General features: G+C 41.2%; 1 protein-coding gene across 13 annotated transcripts in view; it reads right to left on the reverse strand.

The window, feature by feature from the left end:
• Positions 1 to 24,349, reverse strand: part of TENM3 (teneurin transmembrane protein 3) — a 1,708,801-nt gene that overhangs the window by 985,195 nt on the left and 699,257 nt on the right. For 12 of the 13 annotated variants that reach the window (XM_068278748.1, XM_068278759.1, XM_068278755.1 and 9 more), the window contains one exon: positions 1,730 to 1,753. The exons of the other annotated variant lie outside the window; for it this stretch is intronic. In XM_068278748.1, coding sequence (XP_068134849.1) covers positions 1,730 to 1,753 — 24 coding nt within the window. The remainder of the gene's footprint in view (positions 1 to 1,729; positions 1,754 to 24,349) is intronic. 13 annotated transcript variants of the gene reach the window in all.

The following is a 24,349-nucleotide window of genomic DNA, read 5'->3' on the forward strand; positions in this document are numbered from 1 at the left end:
CCAGAACAAGAAACAGCCCCTGAACCACCCAACCTCTCTCACTGCAACTGGAATAGCTGGACACCAGGTTGCAAGAGTATACTGTAGTTCCAATGAAGTCCACCAAGTCCAGGATTACAAAAGCCCAAAAAGTTTAATCAAAACTCTTGTTGAATTTGTATGTGTATAGTATGATTAGTTACAAGGTAAAGGGCAGTAAGCCTTTAAAGCGGAACTGTAGATAGAAAAATAAACACATTGTTTCACTTACCTGGGGCTTTCCCAAGCCCCCAGCAGCTGTCCTGTCCCGCGCCGGACCTGCCCGAGCCTCCGTTCTCCCGCCGCCGCTCCGTCCCGTACCTCGACTTGTAAGTCGAGGCCAGCGCAGCCCTGCCAAGCATATCCTTTCTTCGCGTTCCCCTCTGCAATAGCGGGGAACGAGAAGAAAGGATATGCATGGCTAGAGCCGCGCAGGCGCAGTGGCCCGCCGGCGAAACTGAAAGTAGCTGGCGGTGGGAGAGCAGAGGCTCGTCGAGAAGCGGCGCGGGACAGGACAGCTGCTGGGGGCTTGGGGAAGCCCCAGCTAAGTGAAACAATGTGTTTATTTTCTATCTACAGTTCCAACAAGTGACAAGCTTTTTGAGGAGACACACTTTAGGGGTGTGTCTTTATGTTTAAATACATTAGTTGATGTCAGTCTCTCACGGCTACACCGAAGGACGCACAGTCTGAAACATGTTAGCCAATTTTATGCCGTACTTGTATTCTTCCTAATAAAACTTTTTGGGACTTTTGTAATCCTGGACTGTGTGCACTTAATTTGAACTAATAGAGTTAAACTATACACACTGGTAATCACTAGTAATGGGGCTCAAATCAGGGAATGCAGCACATTTGGTAAAATAAAGCCAATAGTCAAAGCCATAAAGCACTTGCCAGCAGAAAGTATAGCCCAAATGTCCCAGAGAGGAAATTAGGAGATCTCCTACGAGGTCAGAGGGAAGAGAGGGGCCTCGCCCCTTACTGATGCTTTAAAACAGTGTTCCCCAACCCTGTCCTCAAGGCCCACCAACTGTTCTTTTTTGGGGGGAAATCCACAGAGGTAGTTAATGAGCTCTGCTGAGACACTAATTACCCCACCTGTGAATGCTTGTGGTTTCCTGCACAACATGTACTGTTGGTGGGCCTTGAGGACAGGGTTGAGGAGCTCTGCTTTAAAGTTTTGCAGCCATGTGCTGCTTCTTCAGAGGCCTCACGATTTTTTGGCCAATACTTTCTGCTGATAAGTTTTTTTATCAGGTACTTTCTCAAGTGCAGAGTGCCCAAACTTATGATAAATGATTGGATAAGGGCCAATGAGAGATACAACAGCTTTACTGACACTATACACAGATAACAGAAGCACCTTGGTAAATCGGCTTATGCTCATTTTTGTTAGCACAGCAAGAGGTATGAAAATGCATCATTTAGAGTATTTTAAGCACACTAACTTCTCATGGGCAGAAAACTCCTATTTAATTGACCTTTAACAGTGGATGATTCCACAAAAGTGAAAAACATGTTTAAAAAAAGATTTGCAATAAACGGATATAACTTTGGGGATAGTTTTGCCTAATGTTGCATGGAATCCTTCTTTAACTTAACAGGAATGCCTGGTACATTTCTCCATTCAAGTAGAACCGCATGCATGAAAGTGCCTGAACTGATAGATACTGGCAAAGAGAGAGAGAAATAATGAAAATGTACTTACTTCTGGCATACTGTCTACATGCAGCTGGTAAGGAAAGAACATTTAAAAACACATAATTTAATAAATACAAACCTGAAACATATTAAGTTACAGGATCAAATCTTGCACCTTTCTAGCAACTTTAAAATATGCTGTTAAACTGGCCTTTAAATCACGTCTGCAAGTTGTGGTTACAATAACAGGCTCTGGATCTGCATGTTAAATGTTTTAAACAGGCTCTCATCTCGGAGCCAAGACTCTCTCCTGCCAATAATTTTCCTCTGAAGTAAATCGATATCAAACCCCAAAAATGAAAATAAAACATCATTTGTATGACTCCAACAAAAATTCTCGGCCAATTTGAGCCTTTCATGTAAATTAGAGCAATATGGCTGATGATGAGCTCATGTGGAAGAAGGAAAAGGATGCTGGGTAAATGTCGCACAGAAGGTTGACTGAGGGAGACAAGCAGAGTCTTTTATAGAACATAAACAAAGAATGGTTATTGCGAGAGTGTTCCAGCAATAAACCTCTATGGCCTTTACTGCTTAGTGAATTACTCCTGCAGTCATTATGAGCTTTCACATAAAGTAAAAAGTGCAAAAGTAAACCCTTCAATGCCTGCAAGGTGTCTAAACAAATAAAGAGCTGAGCTGAACTGTTCGGTATAATGGAGGACAGTCCTTCCATCTAGAATTCTATGAAGAGAAAACCTTGATGCTGCTTATTTCACACAAGGTAGCCAATATTTGAGCACAGGTAATGAAAGGCAGGCAACAACCACAAAAGCAGCACAATAGCTAGCTGGTTTATCACTTGCATTCTGGGTTCCGATTACAGCAGGAACTCTTCACAGAGTTGTTTTTTTAGATCTCCATTTTATGTATGTGAAAACTCTTCTACTATCTCTCACAATTCAATACATAAAGTTGGCTCTAAGGAAATGATAACTGTACGGAAAATGGAGGCGCTGTCTCCATTCTTGTTTAGAAAATGGCAGTTGTTTGGTTGCTGTGCTGATCTAATGGCTTTTGCAGTGTTTCAGCCACACACCTGCAGCAAACATGCGACTAGTAACGTCAGAGTGGAGTCAGAACACCTTATGAGCATACTGGTCCTACAATAGTGGATGAGCAAATATCGCAGGTTGAGTACTATAGCAGCATAATATTAGCTCTATATTACTTTCACGCAGGTTACCTTTCCTTTGAGATATCTCATACTCCGGTCAAAAACTCCATACTTACCTAAGAAGAGGCAAGCCTCTGGATCCTATAAAGGCTTCTCGCACCTTCCTCCGGTCCCCTGTTGCCGCTCATGGGCTTCCCAAAGATTATCAACAAAGGCTTGCTGGTAAATTGATCGGGCCACGCTACTCTTTGGACACAAGCGTGGTTGTACTGCTCCTGCACGAGTATGGCCGTGCCTTTGCAGTAAGCTGGAGCCACTAGAGCATGCGCCGCTATGTGCTACTGCACAGGTGAGGCTGCAGCACAGCATTGCCAGGAGAGGAGCAGGCCTCCGATCAGCTGGAGGGTTCCGGGCAGCTGCAGAGGAACAGAGGGCAGTTTAATCCTCCAAAGGCTTCCCTCTCCTTAGGTATGTAATTTTTTAACTCAAGCTTTGCCTCGTGTCTGCCTTGAGTGTGCCATACCCAACTAAACAAGAAAGCTTTATGTGGAACTGAACATTTCACTGTCTACAATGCATTTTCAGCGACTATCTTTCAGTGAAGCAGACAGTCTAATGTCTGTACCACTGTTTAGGTCCAGGTTCTGGGAGTAATCATTAAGTTTATCAGTGGGTTTTGAGGAAACTCACCAGCCAAGAGAAATCACATGCTAAACAAACACCGTAAAAGCACATACCTCCCAAATTTTTGAAATAAGAAAAAGGGACACTTTAGCCAACCCCTAATCACGCCCCCCACACACCCCTAGTCAGGCATACCATAAAGATTTCATAGGAAAAATCAGGGGCGTAGAAACAGGGGTTGCAAAGGTTGCGACCGCATCGGGGCCCTTAGGCCAGAGGGGTCCTCCCTCAACTGCAGTATTAGCTCTCTATTGGTCCTGTGCTCATAACAATAACTTGTACAGATACTTTGAATAGTGGTAATCATTAACAAACTGTTCCCCATCTCCTTCTTGCACCTCTGACACTGTAGTTGCCAAATCAATTGTTATGTATAGAGTGCTTGGGGGGCCCCAATGTTAAACTTACATCGGGGCCCACAGGTCCTTAGCTACGCCACTGGGAAAAATATGTTGTTTTTTAAACCACACAGGTCCTTTCTATCCTGGGTCATTTCCCTTCATATTAACATTTGGAAATAAGAAATATATGCATTTAAAGGATTGGAATAAAGTTTAGAGTCAATTAAACACATTTTTTTCACTACAATAATATATATATATATTTATACAGATCTGTACATCAGTCCTGAAAAGGGACAAATGAGGAAGAAAGAGGAACAGAGTTCCCAAAGAGGAACTGTCCCTCCAAAAGAGGGACAAATGGGAGCTATGAAAGCTTTACACAGAATATGCCAGACAGCATTCGGACAGGAATCTCAGAACTTCAAGCCACTGTGTTTTGTCTGTTTGGAGTCTTGGTGTTCTGCGTTCACGCCATAACACACAGAGATAGGTTAATTCGCTTTCCTGCAAGATTAGCTCTGGTGTTTGCTATTAACATTACATTATGAGTCCCTTTAAGGGACAGTGAGTGCTGCAAATGTCCGGGCTATAGCAATAAAATAAAAAAATAATAAAAGCCTTATCTGTGAGGAAGGACAAATGGGGGCTCCTAGTTAACTTTCTAATCAATAAAAGAACTGCACTAGACATTAAGCTTAATAAGTATATAATGAGATAATCTGCTAAAAAGACATACAAGAATCTATTTTTGCAAGAACAAAATGCTTATGATGTATTAATGGGATAAAAATGAAAAGAAGTAGTTAAAAAAATGAATGGTCTGAGACAGAGAGCATGAGAATGACAGACAATGAGCAGTCCTGTAGCCCTGAAGGCACGGACCATAAATCACAAAGATACCAGCTACAGAGAGGGACGCATTATATGTCTGGGATGGATGGTAAGTAGTGATGGGAAGGACCAGAAATAATCACAAAAATATGAGAACCCAGAGAGCAAATTAATCTAATGGAGACACAGTTTTAAGAGTGTAGAAGCTGAAGTATAATAAATTATAGTTTTAAATGAAAACACTCACACACACCACACTTTATAAAAGCCAGCATTTCCCAAGTATTCCTCTAGTACTCTTCAGCACATACACAGTTAGTATAGCACACTAATTGTGACATAAGTTTAGTATAGCTGTATATTGCCGGTATTTAAATATCAGTAAGATCTACAAGCTTTCCCTTTTCCTCACACTAACCTCCCTTCCCATGCCTAATAGTTTCCTCCCTCTCCTCATAATAACCTCCCTTTCTCTTCATGCCTAACAGTATCCTCCCTTTCCTCACAATAACCCCCTCCCCATGCCTAACAGTATCCTCCCTCTCCTCATACTAGCCTCCCTCCCCATGCCTAACAGTATTCTACCTCTCCTCATACTAACCTCCCTCCCCATGCCTAACAGTATCCTCCCTCTCCTCATACTAGCCTCCCTCCCCATGCCTAACAGTATCCTCCCTCTCCTCATACTAGCCTCCCACCCCATGCCTAACAGTATCCTCCCTCTCCTCATACTAGCCTCCCTCCCCATGCCTAACAGTATCCTCCCTCTCCTCATACTAGCCTCCCTCCCCATGCCTAACAGTATCCTCCCTCTCCTCATACTAGCCTCCCTCCCCATGCCTAACAGTATCCTCCCTCTCCTCATAATAACCTACCTTTCTCCTCATGCCTAACAGTATCCCCCCTTTCCTCATAATAACCTCCCTTTCTCCTCATGTCTAACAGTATCCCCCCTCTCCTCATAATAACCTCCCTTTCTCCTCATACCTAACAGTATCCTCCCTCTCCTCATAACCTACCTTTCTCCTCATGCCTAACAGTATCCTCCCTCTCCTCATAATAACCTCCCTCCCAATGCCTAACAGTATCCTCCCTTTCCTCAGACTAATTTCCCTCCCCATGCCTAACAGTATTCTCCCACTCCTCACACTGACCTCCCTCCCCATGCCTAACAATATGATCCCTCTATTGACACTAACCTCCCTCTCCATGCCTTACATGAACTTTCTACACTTACTGCCATGCTCTCCATACATAACACTAACTACCCTGCTCTCCATACATAACACTAACATTTTTATATTGTAGCTAAACCCCATTTCTATTCCCTCGCACAAACCCTACACCCCGGCCAGTATGTGTGTTTAGTTACACTGTAGCCAGGGCCGGATTTAGGCCATGGCCTAGGGCACGACAGGAGGAATGGCACCAAAGCAGCAGGCTAAACTGGTGCAGTATTTGCAAGCTTGCAAATGCTGCAAGGCAGGGAGATCAGGCGAGCTGCCTGTGCAGCAGCCACCTTGCTCTCTGTGCACGTTTTCATTGTGGCCGGCGGCTATAGACTTGTGCACTGGAGAGAAGCGGAGAAATGAGTGGCACAGATGGCTGCTGTGGTGTGAAGGCGAGCTGGCTACTTACGCTGAAAAGTGGAGGGTGGGAAAAGGAGGGATTAAGGGCATCATCTGGCTACCTATACTGGAGGGAAAGGGGGGAGGAATCATCTGGCTACCTATACTGGGGGGTCATCAGGCTACCTATACTAGAGGTAAGGGGGAGCGGTCATTTGGCTACCTATACTGGATGGGGGAGGGGTCATCTGACTACCTATACTGAAGGGGGGCGGTTGGTGATAGCGGCCTAGGGAGGTAAAGAGTACAAATCCGGCCCTGACTGTAGCCAAACTCATAACCAGTCCATGTGCCATGGCTAACGCAATACAAGTTTGGCTACACTGTAGCGAAACTCATAACTGTTCTGAGCGCTGTCCTTACGGCTGTATGATTTTGACTACACTGTAACTTCTGCCTCAAGGATGTGGTTCAGTTGGGGGATTCTTTACCCATCTCCAATGTCTAGCCTTCCCCACCATCCCATCTTTAGAAAATAGATGACAGTACTTATTTTCATAAAGTGAGCTTGATAGCAGTTCAAGATCTGTAAATTAGGTATGGCCTTCAATTCAGGAGTGGCTTTGAAAACCACCTGTTTCACTGTAGTGTGCTACCCCACAAGATGTGTTCAGTATAGACATCCCTCATTGACTTAGGCTTAATTCCCATTTGCAGCTGTGGGTTTCAGCCTTGGATTGAAGTGGACCAGTTCAGTGTCCGCTCCACTCCATTTTCTCACTGTGTTTGCGTCTGTGGCTGATGCACTTGCACCATAGGGGGCTATGAGCAACACATTCTTTCATCCGAAGAAACAGAGCAGGTCAGGAGTCTGGGTTCCATTTGCCTCACCATTTTTTTTTCACAAGTGAAAGCTGACACTATTTTTAACAATAGGATCCACTTCCTGCTTTTCTCAGAGGTGTAGAAAACGTACCAAACAGGTAAGTTTCCTACACAAGTGAGAACCCAGCCTTATTGTTTAGTTGAAATTCTTTCCTTAACCCTACCTGTCTGAGCTATTCAAATGTGTTCTTCTGCCTGGTGCTGATTTTTAGCATGTTATCTGAGCCATAAATGTGCTCCACCTGGGAGTTCAGTCACCTAGGAGATCTCACCGAAATCTCCCATGAGAGAAAAGTATGACATGTTATGCAAGTCAAAAACGGCAAAAAAGTAGATGTTACCGTAGCTGTATTTAGATTGACAAAAGCAGGTGAAATGGGAGCTATGCAGCATTTCTAAACCGAGTAATGTAAAGAAATGCCTATACAGAGGAATCCAAACTGTCATCACTGCATGGTGTTTATTTTCCATAGTTATTAATGGCATTGTGAGGACCATGTTGTGCTGCTGCTGTTGTGAGAGTCACTCCATATTATAGAATTTATATAGTGCCCTGGATGAGGTCTATTAGACTTCCCAGACAGAAATTTATAACAACAGCGCTGAAAAATGATGTACAATTTGAAACTAATGAATGTAAGAGGAGGAAGCTCGCACTCAGTAATAAATGCAGGACGATAAGCCAGCACTTCCTCTTCCAGCGTCAGGGCATTTCATGATTTCGCTGGGAGCCAGATTTAGCTGTTCTGTGAAATCTGGCTCATCTCTTCTGAACATGAAAGAAGGTACTGTTGTTATAGTTACAAGGAAGCAAAATGTGACGGTTTTGGCAGTTTTAGAAAAATGCAGTTGACTGGAGATTAAAAGGAAAAGGTTCACCTTAATTAAGATTAAATTAGAAATAGCCTAGGCAGCAACTATGTGTAATTATTTTTTCTTTTAGATAAAGTTGAGTTTTTCTATAACTTGCTCCTGTAGTGCTTCACTCCATAACTATTGGGTGGTAAGGCTGCACACACAACAAGCTTACCACACTGCGTCCTTTGTCAGTACTAGAAACAGGGTCAGATTTCTGGAAAGGCCACAAAGGCCCGGGTCTTGGGTGGCTGCAGCCCAAGGGGGCACCTGGACAGGAAATAGGGGTTGCTACATATCAAAGAGAAGGCTGTAAGGCTGCAAATGGGCAGCAATGCATGAAAATGGAAGCTGATGCCCAATAGAGCTGTACATGAAAGAGAGAAGAAGCAGTACATAGATGTTACAGATGGAAGAGGGTACTGCCCATTGAATGGGAGGGGCACTGCTGTACATGGTAGGGGTGCCACAACATACTTGGCTAGGGTTAGAAAAAGTATAAATCTGGCCTTGACTACAAAATAAAGATCTCCTAAGGTCTAGCAAGTCCCTTATTATATGGGAGAAGCTTAGCCTAGCATCCAGCCGCCTCAAACTGTTAATCTGAACATTTGTATAGCGCTTTTCTCCTGTCGAACTCAAAGTGCTCAAGAGCTGCAGCCACTGGGACGCGCTCAAGAGGCCACCCTGCAGTGTTAGGGAGTCTTGCCTTGAACTACTTACTGAATAGGTACTGACCCTAGCCAGGATTCAAACCCTGGTCTCCTATGTCAAAGGCAGAGCCCTTAACCAGAACACTATCCAGCAACACTGCAACTGTTACAGCACCACTGCATTAGAGTACAGCAAGCTGTATAATGCAGGCAGCGTGACAGGGCTTCATTGTCTTAAAATCAAATCAAAACTAGCTTTATTGGCATGACCAAGATTCATACAGGCATTGCCAAAGCAAGGGGAAATGAGGGACATAGAAGGGGGTGGGATAGAGGTATAAGCAGTCCGTGGACATTTTTAGGTTTACAGTTCATGTACGCTCTTCTCAGTCTGTGGCATGCTGTGACAAAGCGTGCAGCTCAATTCACTAAGCTTATCTCCTGTCTTTAATAACGTTTCTATAGTTATCACCATGGTGATGAGGCATGTCATATTCAGGAAACATTTTACCTCAGGCAAACCTAAAGTTAACTCTTCTGTCTTCAAGTTAACTCTTCAATCCTTAAAATAACTCCAGATTTCTAAAGTTAAAGATAGGCTGTTAATTAACTGCGTATGAAAATAACTACAGAGGAAGTAAACTTAACTACAGAGGAGGTAACTGAAGGAATGAAGAGATAAGATAACTCTCTCACTGTGTGGTGGCAAGTTTTGAACAGGAGGGATATGGAGGATGCCATATTTCCCGGTTTATGGGGGTGAGCAGTGTCGCACGGGATGAGGGGAACACATCTCAGGGGAGCCCAGCACAAGACAGAGAGCACTGTACAGGATGGGGAGAGAACAGGACTGGTGAGCATAGCACTAGACTGGGGAGCACAAGATTGGGGGAGCACAGGACCAGGGAGCTCAGGACCAGGGAGCACAGGGCTGGGGCAGCGCACTGGGCACGGAGGATACGCGGGGTGGGGGGTAACACCAGGCCTTTGGTGATAAAATGTACAAATCCGGCCCTGCTAGCTGCCACTAGTGGTAAACAGGGTTAGATACTGCCAATACTGGCAAGTGATGTAAGCAGGAGAAAATAGAATAAGTAGCTCTTAGCCACTGTTACTGACATTAATGTCTATCTTTTAAAAGGTACAGTAACCCATGTGAAATTATAAAGTTGTCATTTACAAAAACCTTATGTTTTGTAGAAGTAAACTTATCTTTTGTTGCTGACTTGATTATCCCTGACATGGCTACAAGGAACTTATTGGATACACATTCTGCATTCTAACAGATTGTGGGCCCATCTGAGCAGGGATCTCCTCAGCTGCTATCTTTTTATCATGTCTGCTAATTGCACTATAAATACGTTTCTCTAAATTTGCCGAACAATGTAAAACATTCGGAACATGCTGTGATAAGATACTGTGTTAAGTTTACCAAACATGAACTTAGCTTATGGACTATATTTATATGTTTGTTCTTGGAACGGTGCTTCATAAGTGGAGTGATTAATCTCTGCAATGTGATGAATAATCTGATTATCACTTGGCCTTTTTGCAGTGTCAGAGTTCTGACAACTTATTGTAACAAGATAGTTCATACATGGGACATTTTACATGGAGAAAATTCCATAACTCATCATATCAAAGGATCCCTCAAGTTAGATCAGTAGAGTATAGTTCTTACTTACTCTTATTTTTTTTAAGTTAGCCAATGAATGATCCTGATTCATCCGGTTTCAAAACTTCTTCAAGTTAGATCAGTAATTGCAATTTATTTTATATCTTATCTCGCTGGTAAACCTTTTTGTGGTCCCTTTCACACTAAACCAATTTCATTTCATTTTACCCTTTTTTACCGCAGGGTAACGCTAAAGCCATGAAAGTCTCTATGGTACATTTCATACCTGTTGTGGTGCAATGTGCTGGAAGTATCGCATCTGACGCGAAAGCATCAGAGCGTTATGGGTCAACATCTGCGGCGACGTGCGTTGACTAGAAGTCATGCAAGTCAATGGCGCTGCAGATATTTTAAACTGCTTCGGATTTGTGTTGCGGTGCGCATGTGCGGAAGCATATTTTTTCTATACACTTCCACACAATTTGTATTTCGGCCACAGGAAGTGAGCACTGGAGAGCCACAGTTACCATGGTTATAGTTTGGCTTGCTGACAAAAGTTACAGTGCCGTATCTCTAAAGCCTCTTTCAGCCATCTCCTCTGCTACTCTGAGCTACAGTATTTCTATTGCAGATACAGATGTCAGTCATGTTTGTGAGTACTTTATTTAAACATTGTATACATTAAAAGTATATGTTAATCAGTCCCCAATCCAATGATGTGTATGGAGTTCTTTAACTCCTTCCTGCCTCAGGTAGTTTTAATAGAAGTGATCATGGAAAATTTGTTTGAAAAAACAAACAAAAACTTTCCAACTGACCATAGTTATTTAGTTAATTTATTTAGTATTTATATACTGTAGCGCTTACATCTTCCACAATAATTTACAGAGTCTTGTCACTAACTGTCCCTCAGAGGGACTTACAATCTAGTCCTATATCCATCATAGTCTAGGGTCAAATTTTGTGGGAAGGTCATTAACTTATCTTCATGTATTTGGGATGAGAAATGAAACAGGAATGAACAGGAACGCCTTGTGAAAATACATTAGGAGAACATACAGTACAAACTCCTGGTCCAGATTTCGAATGGGGAACCTGGACCTGCAAGGTGACAATGTAATTTACTATGCCACAGTGATTACAGTGATCTTGGGGTGAAACTGGGTCGATCATCGCAATATTATCAAACGCATTTACAGCCGCACACCCCATCGAGCCCTTGCAACTGAGATTTTGTCAGCATTACCGATGTCAGAAAATTGTCAGAACTTTATTCTGCATTCTTGTTGATGGGCAACAGAAGCAAGATAACATCCCCATAGAGTGACTTTTTAAAAAAACAGCTCAAGGATGGCAGCTCACATTCACTTTAAGTCCTCCAGTCAGTGTCCTCCCTAGCTACATTATAAATATGTACTTCATACATACATATGAAATATTCTTTCAGCAAATGAGCAACAACGGGTGGAGTAAAAAGTAATGGACTGCACTTTAGCAAGTAGACTGTGGGGAGAAGCCTATGTAATGGGATGTTGAGGTAAACGAACGAAAACTAATTAAAACCACCAGTTAAAATGAATATTTTATTAAGCAGAACAAGGCTCCATTGTGGCTGAAAACGCTTATCATTAAATGGAAACAATCAAGAGCGTCTGACTATTGTCGAGTCCCTCTTGTTTTTGTTCAATATTACTAGTATTGTATGTGTGATAATTATTGGACGTTAAAATGATGTGCTAGTTATGTTCGTATCCTTTATTGGTCTTTTGGTGCCTACTTAATCAAAGTTTTGTTATAAAAGAAAATGAGGTTCTAACAGCACACCTTTATTAAATAAATAATACAAACAAAGTAAATTTATATAAAAAAAAAGTTTATTTTTTTTATTGTCCCCGGAAGGACGTTATGGAAAGCGAAGCAGATGTCCTCCAAATTTTTCTTCATTTGCCAGGTTAAAGTTCACTGGTCTCCTATGTAATTAACTGTTCGAGCCTAAATTCTTCTCCGCTATGTTTATTGCTGTTAATACCGAATGGCAATTTTGAAATGGGGCTGGTACAGCACTTGCATTCTGAAATAGCCAACCATTAAAAAGAATTTTCATCTAGAGATGCGTTATGAATTCCCTCCAAGGATATATAAGTCATATAACTCATCTTAAAGAGCAAGTCCGGCCACTATTGGACACTAAAACTGCATGACAGCAAAACACAGTGAACTAAATAATCTATTAAAAATGATGGTTACGCAGATATCATACCTTTTCTTTTTCAGAAATTATTTATTATTATAAATGCAATAATATATGCTTATATACTGGTGCTTGTCTTTCAATGTTACGATTCAGTTCACAGTCAGGATTATCGCAACTCAGATTTGTGATTGCGATTTTCACTGGATGCTAGTAATATAAGAAGAACGAAGCATGTAGGCCTTTGTTTAATCGCATCAAAAATCAGAGTTGCATGTAAAATCACATCAAACTCAGAAATTGGAATCGCATGTAGTGCAAAAGAGCCCTCAGGGTCCTTTCATACTTGGGCCATTGTATAAATCATTGTAAAGGGCGCAGAAGCTCTGATAATTTTATAGTGCTATTACATTGATGGCAGTGAGGTCCTCTGGTTGGGGTATTGGAGGGGTGGGATTAAAATAAAGATTGTAGATAGACTTTAAGAGGTTATGATGTTACAAATAAAGACAGCTGATCACTGGTGAAATATAACATTAGGTGTTTCCTTGCCTAAAGGTGCGTACACACGCACTACCAGCGGCAACAACGGGTCCACCGAATCCTCCCGCTGGGCGGTCTTTATCCGACAGTAGTGCGTGTGTACACGCTGTTGGCGGACTGATAAGGCTGTTTCTGAATGATTCGCTCAGTGAATCGTTCAGAAACAGCCTTATCAGTCCGCCGACAGCGTGTACACACGCGCTATTGTCGGCTAAAAGACCACCCAGCAGGAGGGTCCGGCGGACCAGTCGTTGCCTCTGGTAGTGCGTGTGTACCAACCTTAACAATAACCTGAGGCACGAAAGAGATGACAGGAAATAAGAGTTGTCTATTAAAATCTAAGCTCTTGAACTAAATCTGTACTTTTGTCAGAACTCTATGAGCTATTTAGTGAGTCGAGGTTATGAAATATTACTTTCCATTTCATGTATTTATTATTATTTTCTTTTATTTACTTTCCATTTTGTTTACAGTCAGCTAAAAAATGACCAAAAACATTTGTTGAATCCCTTCCCGACTGCCTAAAGCCAATAGGCGCCAGGAAGGTGGCAGCCCCAAGACCGCCTAATGCCGAAAGGCGTCGAGAGTGGTGAGCGGAGATTAGCGGGGATCTCATCCCGGCTTGAGTGACAGACCTCTGCTCCGTCAACAGTCTGCCAGCGGCAATCCCCACTAGCAGACTGTTAGACAGCGAAACCGCCATCTATTTATATTGTACAGCACTACGATTTACTGCATCGCTGTACTCGGGACAGTTGTGTCACTCGGCTGTCCCCTGAAGAGGCTTAGATCGTGATCCCTTCTCATAGGCATCAGCCTATGAGAGAAGATCACCCTGATTGGCTGTAAGGGGGAGGGAGGGGGAAATAAAAATAGATATAAAAATAGACAATTTTATAAAAAAAAAAATACAAATAAATTAATAAAAAAATAAATAAACATGGCACCAGCGATCCGAGCCCGCCAACAGAAAGCTCTGTTGGTGTGCAGAAAAAGGGAGGGGATTCACTTGTGTGCTAAGTTACAGTATATGGCTCTGCAGCGAGCTTTTGAAGCTGCAGAGCACTAAATCGTAAAAAAACAGCCTGGTTGGGGAGTGTAAGCCTGTGGTCCTGAACTGGTTAAAAGATACACGAGGTGGCATGATGAGATAGAAATAGGCTCAATAGTGTATTTATTTTAGTTCTGGCATACTTCAATGCATGTGTCATTGAGTAGAGACAATGGAACAGTAAACACTTAAAAAGCAGATATAAAAATACAATAAAATTGTTGGATAGCTAAAAAAAAAGGTCATGTTTAGGAGGAAGATTAATAAAAAAATTTTATGTCATCAGTTTGTTTTTTGTGTGTGTTTCCTTTAATAGTCTTCTTTAATCATACAGTGTATGTGTCTGTGTATTGGGCTGCAGTGCATGACCCCTATGTATTTGGTCCTAACACTGTAACGCTATGTATTGCACTGAATGTGCGAAATTCGCAAAAAGGAATACAGCACATTACAATATACACATTTTCCAGTTAAACTGTAAGTAAGAAATGGACTACATAGCCTATATTTCTAACATTTGCCCTAAAATCTAGCTCTCTTTATTTTACTCAATGGCTAAATATAAGGTTTTTTTTACTTCTTTATAAGTGAGTATAAGTATTTTATTTTGGTTTTGCTAAAACAATACAGCTATACTGTGACATTCTTAAATGCTTTGCTGATCCATTTGTTTCTGAAGTGTCATAGTAGGGAAGAGGCAATGTGCTGAGAATTGCCTGATAATACTGTTGCGGGATTAATCCTGCAGAGCAGATCATCAGCAAGATTACTTTTGGCATCAGATGCACTCACCGTTCCCCTCTCAGCTCGAAAACCCTGACACTGCCAAAGCATTAGGACCCGTCTATTGAAGGATCTGCCACCATTCAATATTTAATCCTGCAATTGAAGCCACTAAAGGGATATAGCAAAGTTAACAAGATGAATGAATTGTGACCTCAAACTTGCAAAAAGACATCCTAAATGATTTATCATGCTGGCCTCTACTATATCCTAGAGCCAATATTTCTCTCTCCTTCTTCCACCTTAGTTTCGGATTTGTAGATAGATCAATGCCACATTAGCAAAATACCTTAGATGACAGTTTGAGAATTCAGACTATCCACTGAATAAATCTGAAGATTGTTACAAACCAACAAAGCACATTAGCCAACTGTGATAATGTAATTCAAAGCTCAAAGGAACAAGAGACATTTCATGTATATAATAATTTTATATTCTAACAGTGACAACTTCTTTTCAGTCAAAAGAATAATTATGTATTTTTTTTTCCCTTTCAGACAGGGCAGTACAACATTGACCTACTTTCGTCAAGACGTTGATGGATAGTTAATTAAAAATTGTACCATATAAATAAAAGATTCCTGTTAAACACGTCATTTCAAACCTCCTTTCTTTAATGTAGTTTTGATGTACGGGAGAAAATTATAAAGACTAAACAACCTTTAATACTGTTATCGGTGAGCACAGGAAGAGAATATTGGTCATCTAACTTCTCCAGATAGCAACAAGGAAATGCACTTCTGGAATCATGCTGCTAGCTTCCTCAATCCTCGGTAGAAGAACCTTCTAGGCTGATCTAGAAGCCAGACCTTCATAGCTCTATAATGTGAGCACAAGAGGTAAATGTATGACCACATAGTGCCTCTCTTGAGTGGACCAATTATGTGATATTTACATAACATCAGATCTAGGCCTTAGTAATGATCGTAATCTGCTAATTACGATTATGCAAAGTTTTGCATACATTTTTGCACTTTCTGCCATGTGTAATTGCGATTTAGACAATCAACTGATTTTGTGTAATCCATTCCTAATTTCATGTAATTTTCATTTAAATTTGTGCCGACTTTAGCGTTAATAGCAAATCCCCCATAAACGCTATCATCACATGTGTTAGGGAGAAGGGTGGGAACAAGACAACTTTTTTTTTTCAAATAGACCTTGTAGTTTTTGAGAAAATTGATTTGAAAAATACAAAGGAAAAATGTTTTTTAAACTCAGAAAGAAAAATGACAATTTAAAAACCATTTTTCCTTTGCATTTTTAAAACTAATTTTCTCACAAAACTACAAGGTCCTTTAGAAACATTATGTTTTTTTTCCCTTGTTCCCACTTTGCCTTTTCACAAACATAGTGATTTTTGCGATGATGGCATGTATGGGGGCTTGCTATTAACCGGTAATTTCAGCACATAATTACACAAAAATTACACAACATTACGGTTCCTGATTACCGTTACAAATTAAATTCACTACAAATTTACCTGAAATTTCACATTACAATTTTGCAGCAGAATTGCAAATAACGATACGAAATTATGATTATGCAAAATTTGTACTCATCACTACTAGGCCTGTAAGGGGAACTTGGAAGATGCTCAGACCCCTGTGGCCACTGCATGGGATGTGAATTGTCATTTGGTCATTTCTGTCCTTTTGCTGGAAATTGCAATTTTCAGGTTTTTCCTCACCATAACACAGTAATCTCTTCCCAAACATACCTAGCTACACATATTGTTCGACAGTTAGCAAATCCTGATGCAGAGCAACTGGATTTGTTTGACTGTGGCATTACCTGGATAAATGATGGAACACTGTGTGTGTTTTTACTGCCCATAAGTCATTGTAATGGTGTTATATTACGTCAAGAGTTTCTAAAGACTGTAATTACTGAGTACTTTTAAACTGACTTTACTTTTATCTTTGTGCAATTATCACATTACAGTAATACAATACATTTTAAAGAGACTCTGAAGTGAGTCTACAAGCATGTGTTTCCTGTAAAGCTCCTTACATAGTGCTAAACCGCCGCTATCCCGCGGCAGAACGAGGGCCCAAATCCCCCCTGCAAAATTCACAACTTTCTTGGTTGTGGATTTTGCTGCTCATGGAGGCAGAGCTATGAGCTGCAGCTCTGCCTCCATGCGCGTCAATCGCTGCACGGATCTCCGCCTTTCCCCCGCCCCTCTCTGTGAAGGAAGATTGAGAGGGGAAGGGGAGAGGCGGTGATCAGCGAGGATTGACGTGCTGAGAGGCAGAGCTACAGGGATAAGCTCTGCCTCTTCAGGAAGCGCTACCCCGAGTTTACAGAGGGGATTTGGGCAGTAAAGACCCCTCGTTTTGCCGCGGGATAGCAGCGGTTTAGCACTATGTAAGGTGCTTTACAGTAAACACATGCTTGTAGACTCACTTCAGTCTCTCTTTAAGTAATATTGACATTTACAAAGCAATCCTAATTTTAACTGCATCATTTTCTGTTTTAAAGATGACAATTTTTTTTCCTTACAGAGGCACTGTAGTGACATATTTAGAATACTCACTTTAACAATAAGTTTTCTGATTTCAGCATCAGAAACACTTCCTATACGGTAGTTATATATTGCTGTGTATTAAGTGTAGCCCTGCCCTCCAAGTAATGCTTAGTCTAGGATTAGCTATGCTGGTCTCCTCCCCCCGCCCCAAAGGATTCTGTATATTTTGATGTATATTTTGTACGGCCTTTGCAACTCTCAGAAACAAGCTTTTTTTGAAAATCAGGGAGAGGAAAGATTTTACAATGGGCAAACACTGACTAAATATTTATAAATGAATCGTGTAAAACAAAAAACAAAATAATAAGCAATTTTCTTAATTATATTATTTTCACTACAGTTCCTCTTTATGTTTCTGTATTTTGATATGACCATGTCTATTTCATTGAATATTTATTTAAAAAAATGAATGAATGTGCGCTGTCTTGGTAAATATATGGTGTCCTTTTTTTATAAATAAGAACCATGGAAAGAAAATAACTGGGCCATATTCTTTACATTTTGGCTTTCTTCAACAGTCAGCGTAAACAATGTCAGTCCTTTTTTTTACAACTTCATTAATGTTATTGTTAGTCATTCTTAAGCTAAGTACTTGCATATGGGATTGTGTTGTATACTTTATTTTATTATTGTGTAGAGTGAGGACATTTCATTCCCTGCTGCACTTTCAGTGTTCACTGTAAAATCCACATGGGAATATCCCAATCCAGTTCTGATGTTAGGACAGTGAACAGTGAACGCAGTAAATCCTAAGCCAAGGTTGTACTGAGAGCTTAACACCCAGTTTCCTATAGGAATTCAATAACCGTATATGCCTGTATAGGATGATGTATAATGTAATTACATTGTAAAGCATGTGGAGAGCAGAACGAGCTGTATTTATATACTGTATACTGGTGGGCATTTAACTGCCCAGGTATTTAAAATTAGATTACAGTTGTGCTCTTCATGGCATAGATACCAGTAGGGCACTCCAGGAATGTGGGAGGTATTACCGCTACTGGAAGGTCAGAGAAACTGAAAGCTGGTTAGCACCTACTTACTCGTTCACTGTTGTGAATTATTACTGTAGTGCTAAATACTGTAAATACAGAATCAAGAGAGATTCACAAACGGTCCTAATTAACTGCAGTGCAGTGAGTTATTAATTTAATTGTTTCCTGTCTAACCACAAAGGTTTGGTTTTAACAAATAGCACAAATAACTACAGTTAACTAAGATAGCATAAAGCCTCCTATGATTCCATGTTGCAGTTAATGTCACAGTTGGGCTTTTCCACATGCCATTTACTCAAAATAATAGTTCCATGTAGATACTGCGTGATCACTCCTTCTTCATAAAACCAGAAGTATTCCCATTTCCTCTGAACTCAACCATTACAGTGGTTGAGCTTAGAGGAAATGCTACTGTAGATTTCATATGAGAAGCATTCAAAGGATGATGGGAAGATCTACCAATGCTTGACATTTTTGATCAAACATCTACTCATCGTTGGCCATCTTCAATCAAAGAATAGAGGTAACAAGATTCAACACAAACCTTCGCCTTTCTTTATCTGACCATAAGCTTCAAAGGAAAGATGATGAACAGGTATACTCCAACCACATTCTCAGGCATGTATCTCAGCCAGCTGCTACACAAGCATGCATGCTTGGCTACTGAGAGTAAGAGGTGAAATATGTGTAGACAAGTCTAGTTTATGACTGGGAAACACCACTGAGTGGATGACATTTTTTAATATGTCCTTTTCTTGAAGGTATCTCTTCTAGATCCCAGTGTCTCTCACCTGGTAATGTATTCAGCTATTCATATGCAGGTGATTATTGCTTTATCTGGCCAAGTTGGCTGTGATCTAATCTTCTTGAGTTCCTTTATGGACAATCATAATCCAACTGTCATTTTACTAGGGAAGGTTGGAAATGCCCATTCTGATATCCGCCAATGCCAATTTCTGTTTTCAATTTTCCGCTTTTTCATTTTTCCAATTTTGGATTTCTAAGGAGTATTTTATTTGTCAAAAAAAAAAAATCTGACGAAAATTCCAAAAACTTAATATTGTGATTGGTCTAAAATTCGATTTTTGTGGGAAAAAGTCTGCATTCTCTGATTGGTCCAATGCTTCTGAGTTCTGTTACTTGGCTTCAATTACCAAGTTGCTGTAAATCGGATTTCCGCAGAATTCCAATTTTCGTAAATGCCGATTTCCGATCAGAAATGTGGAAATTTCTACTCTATGGAATCCGAATCCCTACATCTTACCATCAATTACTGAACTACCAGTTGGAACACGGTAGAGAGATATTCAAAAAGTCTATTCCTACTACAGGATGGAGGGATGACAGAAAAGATAAAATAAAGTAAAAATACAGCATTTTCAATGAAACATTCCCTGGCTGCATACTTTAATGATGGCTGTGTTAAATTGTCTGCACGTATTCCTGTCCATAACCCAGAGCCAGGCATTCCATCAATAAACATGCAAAATGCAACACAAGAATCATAAGTCAGCTAGAAAACACAGGAGAGTCACACTGTGTTATACTTCATCTCTCAGGCAGTTTTCTGTGGGAGGGCTAGTAGGCAAAACATATTTGCTGTAGAAGGAAAACATATTTTCACGGAGCAAGATGATCATATTTCAGCCTATTTTCAAGCAGACAGCTTCCTAGATTCTCGCTTCCTGCGCAATGTTCAGAGGGCCATTAAAGTTGTACTGTCTCCCCTTGAACTCTTATTTTTCATGTAAAAGTCCGAGCCGTTCTGTATAAGCAATGCATTCCGACATAAAAATGATGTCTCCGCATATTTCTTCAAAATGCTCTCTGCATCGAGCGCTTTAGTCTGGTAAGTTCAAAACTTATGTACCAATCGGAATGTGCAATATTTCATCAAGAAACACGGCCTGTGATCTCTAACCAGGTAAGACATAAATTGATCTCTAAGGATTCTGCTTGCCAAAAAAGGAAGACTTTTCTTACCATTTATTTTTTATTTTTGAGAATGAATTACTGTGGATGTCTTTTTGGGAAAAGGTGGGCAGTGGGATTTCTTGTTTGACTCAACAGCATGGCATTGTGGATTACCGAGGGGGATGTAGTAGTTAATAAATCATTAAGTTGTTCAGGTTTAGAATGGCAGCACTGGGCAGTACAAAAGCTTGGCATGGCCTGTCAAATGCAACAACAACAACAAAAGCATCTGCCCGTCTCAGGAAGAGAAGTTATTTTGGCTATATAACAGCTGACTGAGCAGAACCTGATGTTCACCTGGGACCTTCTTCTTTCTTCACTGTCCCTCTTTGCAGAAGTTGTGCTCCATGGTCAGTACAATAGACTACAGGCCTGGGTACATAAAGAATCCTGGCTTATAAATACTGAAAATTGCTTCAGAGATGAGGAGGGTAATTGGTGATTCTGTAGTCTGGGATTTAAAGAAGATGAAGACAGCCATAAACATGGCAGACAGATGGCAGTATGCCAACTCGCATGGATGTGAACAGATTTCCTTGATTTGCTTTGGATCATAAAGTTCATTAAAGGGTCAGCCCACAAAAAAACTATTTTACACACTTTCTTCAATTTGAATTGTCTCGGGTCATGTGAGTTTTTGCGTGCTTGTGTGCCATTAATGTTTAATAAACGTAATACGTTTATTGACTGTTTAGAGACTGGTGGAGTAAACGCTGCTTTGAACTCTCTAATATTGCTGCTTCTTAGTAAATTAATTCCCATCTCTTCTCACCTGACATGGAAGCAGGAAATTTGGGTGCTTGCGGCTAATGGATGATTCAGGTGCCGCCATAGGTGCTAATGCAACTATTGGATATTAGCGCCGAAAGCAGAAATTTGGATGCCCATTTTGAGAACATTAGAATGTTATCGTTTTTGAAATGTTTTATCATTGTGAAAATTATATAGTTATAGTGTTCTTCATTTTTTTTTGTATAACATACACTACTTATGGTTAGAAGTTTGTTTACTAACTGTGCCATTAGTCAGTCTGCAGGTTGAAAGCAAGAAAGGCAATGCTGCTAGAGGTGGGTTGCCGCGTAGGGGCAGGCCAGGGTATCCAGTTTGCAAACCCTGCTGAAAAACAGATGCCTGGGAAATAATCAACAGGGACGGATTTACATCTCAGGACTCAGGAGCCTATAGGTACATAAGTTTTGGTGCCCTAAACTCCACCCACCACCAAACTCGTGATGCCACAAATCCCAACATGAATCACACTGCAAGTGTGTTAGCTGCCCCCATTCCCAGCCATCACCTCTCCCCTTTCCCAGAGGCTCACATTCCTGGAGCCCTCTGATGTCACTGCCTCTCACAGCATAGACAGCTGAATTGTCGGTCTTGATGTCCTATCAAGTTCTCCATTCTCCGGGGAGGTGATGTCAGCCATGCAGAATAGTGAGTGTGGGTTTGGGAGCCCATTTCAGCCACCTCTCTGCACATTGCCGCCTCTTTAGGCTTGTGCATAGTGCTTAACCACTTAACCTTAAGGACAAAGGACCGCTGGTGCAAGAACGATGAAATCCCGACAAATTGCCGTGCGTACCCGCCGCAACCGCCGTCACCACCACTCGCTGGGATCCTAAGGACATAGACTCTGCGTCTCTATGACAGCAGAGTCATGTGAGCCGGTCAGGAGCCGCTTTCATTGGCTCCTGACTGTGTCTATCAATGGAAGCCAACGGGAGCGGCTTACATTGATAGACCTGGCCAGGAGCCAATGAAATCAGCTCCTGACCGGCTCACATGGCTCTGCCATCATGTGAGCTGCGGTGAGAGACGTCGGGTTTGAATGGCGCAATCGATGGGAAGCGACGGAAACGGCGGATGCGTGCTGGCAGCGGTGATTGAAATCTATGTCCTGCCAGCCAGGAGCCCACCAAAATTTCAATCAACTCGGTCCTAAAGTAGTTAATCTAAATCTGGGTTCAACACACCAGGTTACTTCTATTAAAAAAAAATATCAGCTAAGAAGACTGTTCCAGTAATATTGGCAATTTGTGGATGTTACTATTCTAGATAAACTGCTAGTTCAGTAGTGGGAACTAGTTACCAAACAGACTTCTGCTTCATTTGCCACATTTAATGATTGATATAATTTATCAAACAGTATACTGTTACTGGAAATTTTGCATAGTAATGATTATATCATTAGTGTGGAAAACTGCTCTTGTCCTATCTGAATTCTATTTATGCTAGGACATGCATGAAGACAACGCTGGTCAATATGGTATAACATAAATTATTAGACATGCCTCTATTTAATCAGCAATATTAATTCTCATTTCAAAGCCAGGTAATTCATTGCATGTCGTGTAGATATGGGGTAGGGTTTATACATTCACCAGCCAATGTGGGGGGAGTAGATATATGAACGTGTGTGGCTGTACTTGGATCTAAGTCTGGATACAAACTGAAATACCAATCTCCAACCAGTTGTAGCAATATTAACCCATATTTGTTGTGTTTGGATGGGTTTCCTAAAAACCACCTTTTGTTTAAAAGTGCTGCACCTCTGCCATACGGGTAAAGGAAAATGTCGCTCCTTCAGAATTTCATTTCAACCAGAATGCCTTCTGTCTTTTACAGCTATTAAGGTGGCCATAAATCTGTAGACTTAGTGGCCGATCAACCATCATATTCAATAATTATTATTGAATCTGATGAAGATCTGTGACGCCAAGAGCTTTCCCAATCAACAATTCAACAGATTCTGTGTAGAAATGCATGTATTGATTGGACATGCCGGAAAATCTCAGGCTGATATGCTCGATCGGGTGCACGTCGGTAACAGCTTGCACTAATATCGAAACCCTCTGCACCAGTCAGCCTTTTATGTCCCCCCTAGTGCTCATACAGTTACACTTTACCTGTTCCCCATCCATGGTGAGTACTTGAGCTATATTTCCGCAATTGGGCCCCACCGGACTACCGGAATATAGCATATGGGGCGCATGTGTGATGTCATGACATGTTATAATGCCGGCAACCATGTGGGTGCGCAAATACAGAAGTAGAATGAGGACACTCAGCGTGGATGATGGACAGGTAAAGTATGACTGCACGGGCACCTGGGGGGGAACATAAAACATTAAGGCAGAATGGGGCCGGGGGTAGAGTTGAGCTGAAATTTTCGTAATTTCGCATTACTATAATTACGCATGCGAAATTTGCGATTACGATGCGAAATTAGCGTAGCGAAATTGCCATTAAAATCGTAATTGAAAATACCGTAAGCGTAATTTTCAACGCGAAATTTCGCGTTTCGTTCATGCCGTAATTTCGCATTAAACGCTACCGTAATTTCACGTTAAACCGTAACGCTCCGTATAATATAAAAAAGCCGCCGACTTTAAGGGTTAATAGCAAAGCCCCCTTAAATGCTAAGAGCCTCAAATTTGGAGAATATATTAAGGAGATCAGGAGGAATAAGAGGAAAAAATTTTTTTTTCAAAAAGACCTTATAGTTTTTGAGAAAATCGATGTTAAAGTTTCAAAGGAAAAATGTAAACATTTAAAAACCCGCCGACTTTAACGGTTAATAGCAAAGCCTGCTTAAAGTTTAGGAACACCAAATTCCCAGGGTATATTAAGGGGATCAGTGGGAATAAGAGGAACAATTTTTTTTTCAAAAAGACCTTATAGTTTTTGAGAAAATCGATTTTTAAGTTTCAAGGGCGAAAATGTCTTTTAAATGCGGAAAATGTCAGTTTTTTTTGCACAGGTAACAATAGTGTATTATTTTCATAGATTCCCCCAAGTGGGAAGAGTTTTACTTACTTCGTTCTGAGTGTGGGAAATATAAAAAAAAAACGACGTGGGGTCCCCCCTCCCAGACCTCTTTAACCCCTTGTCCCCCATGCAGGCTGGGATAGCCAGAATGCGGAGCACCGGCCGCGTGGGGCTCCGCACCCTGACTATACCAGCCCGCATGGTCCATGGATTGGGGGGTCTCGGAAGGGGAGGGGC

Source organism: Hyperolius riggenbachi, chromosome 1, assembly GCF_040937935.1.
Source record: "Hyperolius riggenbachi isolate aHypRig1 chromosome 1, aHypRig1.pri, whole genome shotgun sequence".
In the NCBI taxonomy this organism is placed as follows: Eukaryota; Metazoa; Chordata; class Amphibia; order Anura; family Hyperoliidae; genus Hyperolius; species Hyperolius riggenbachi.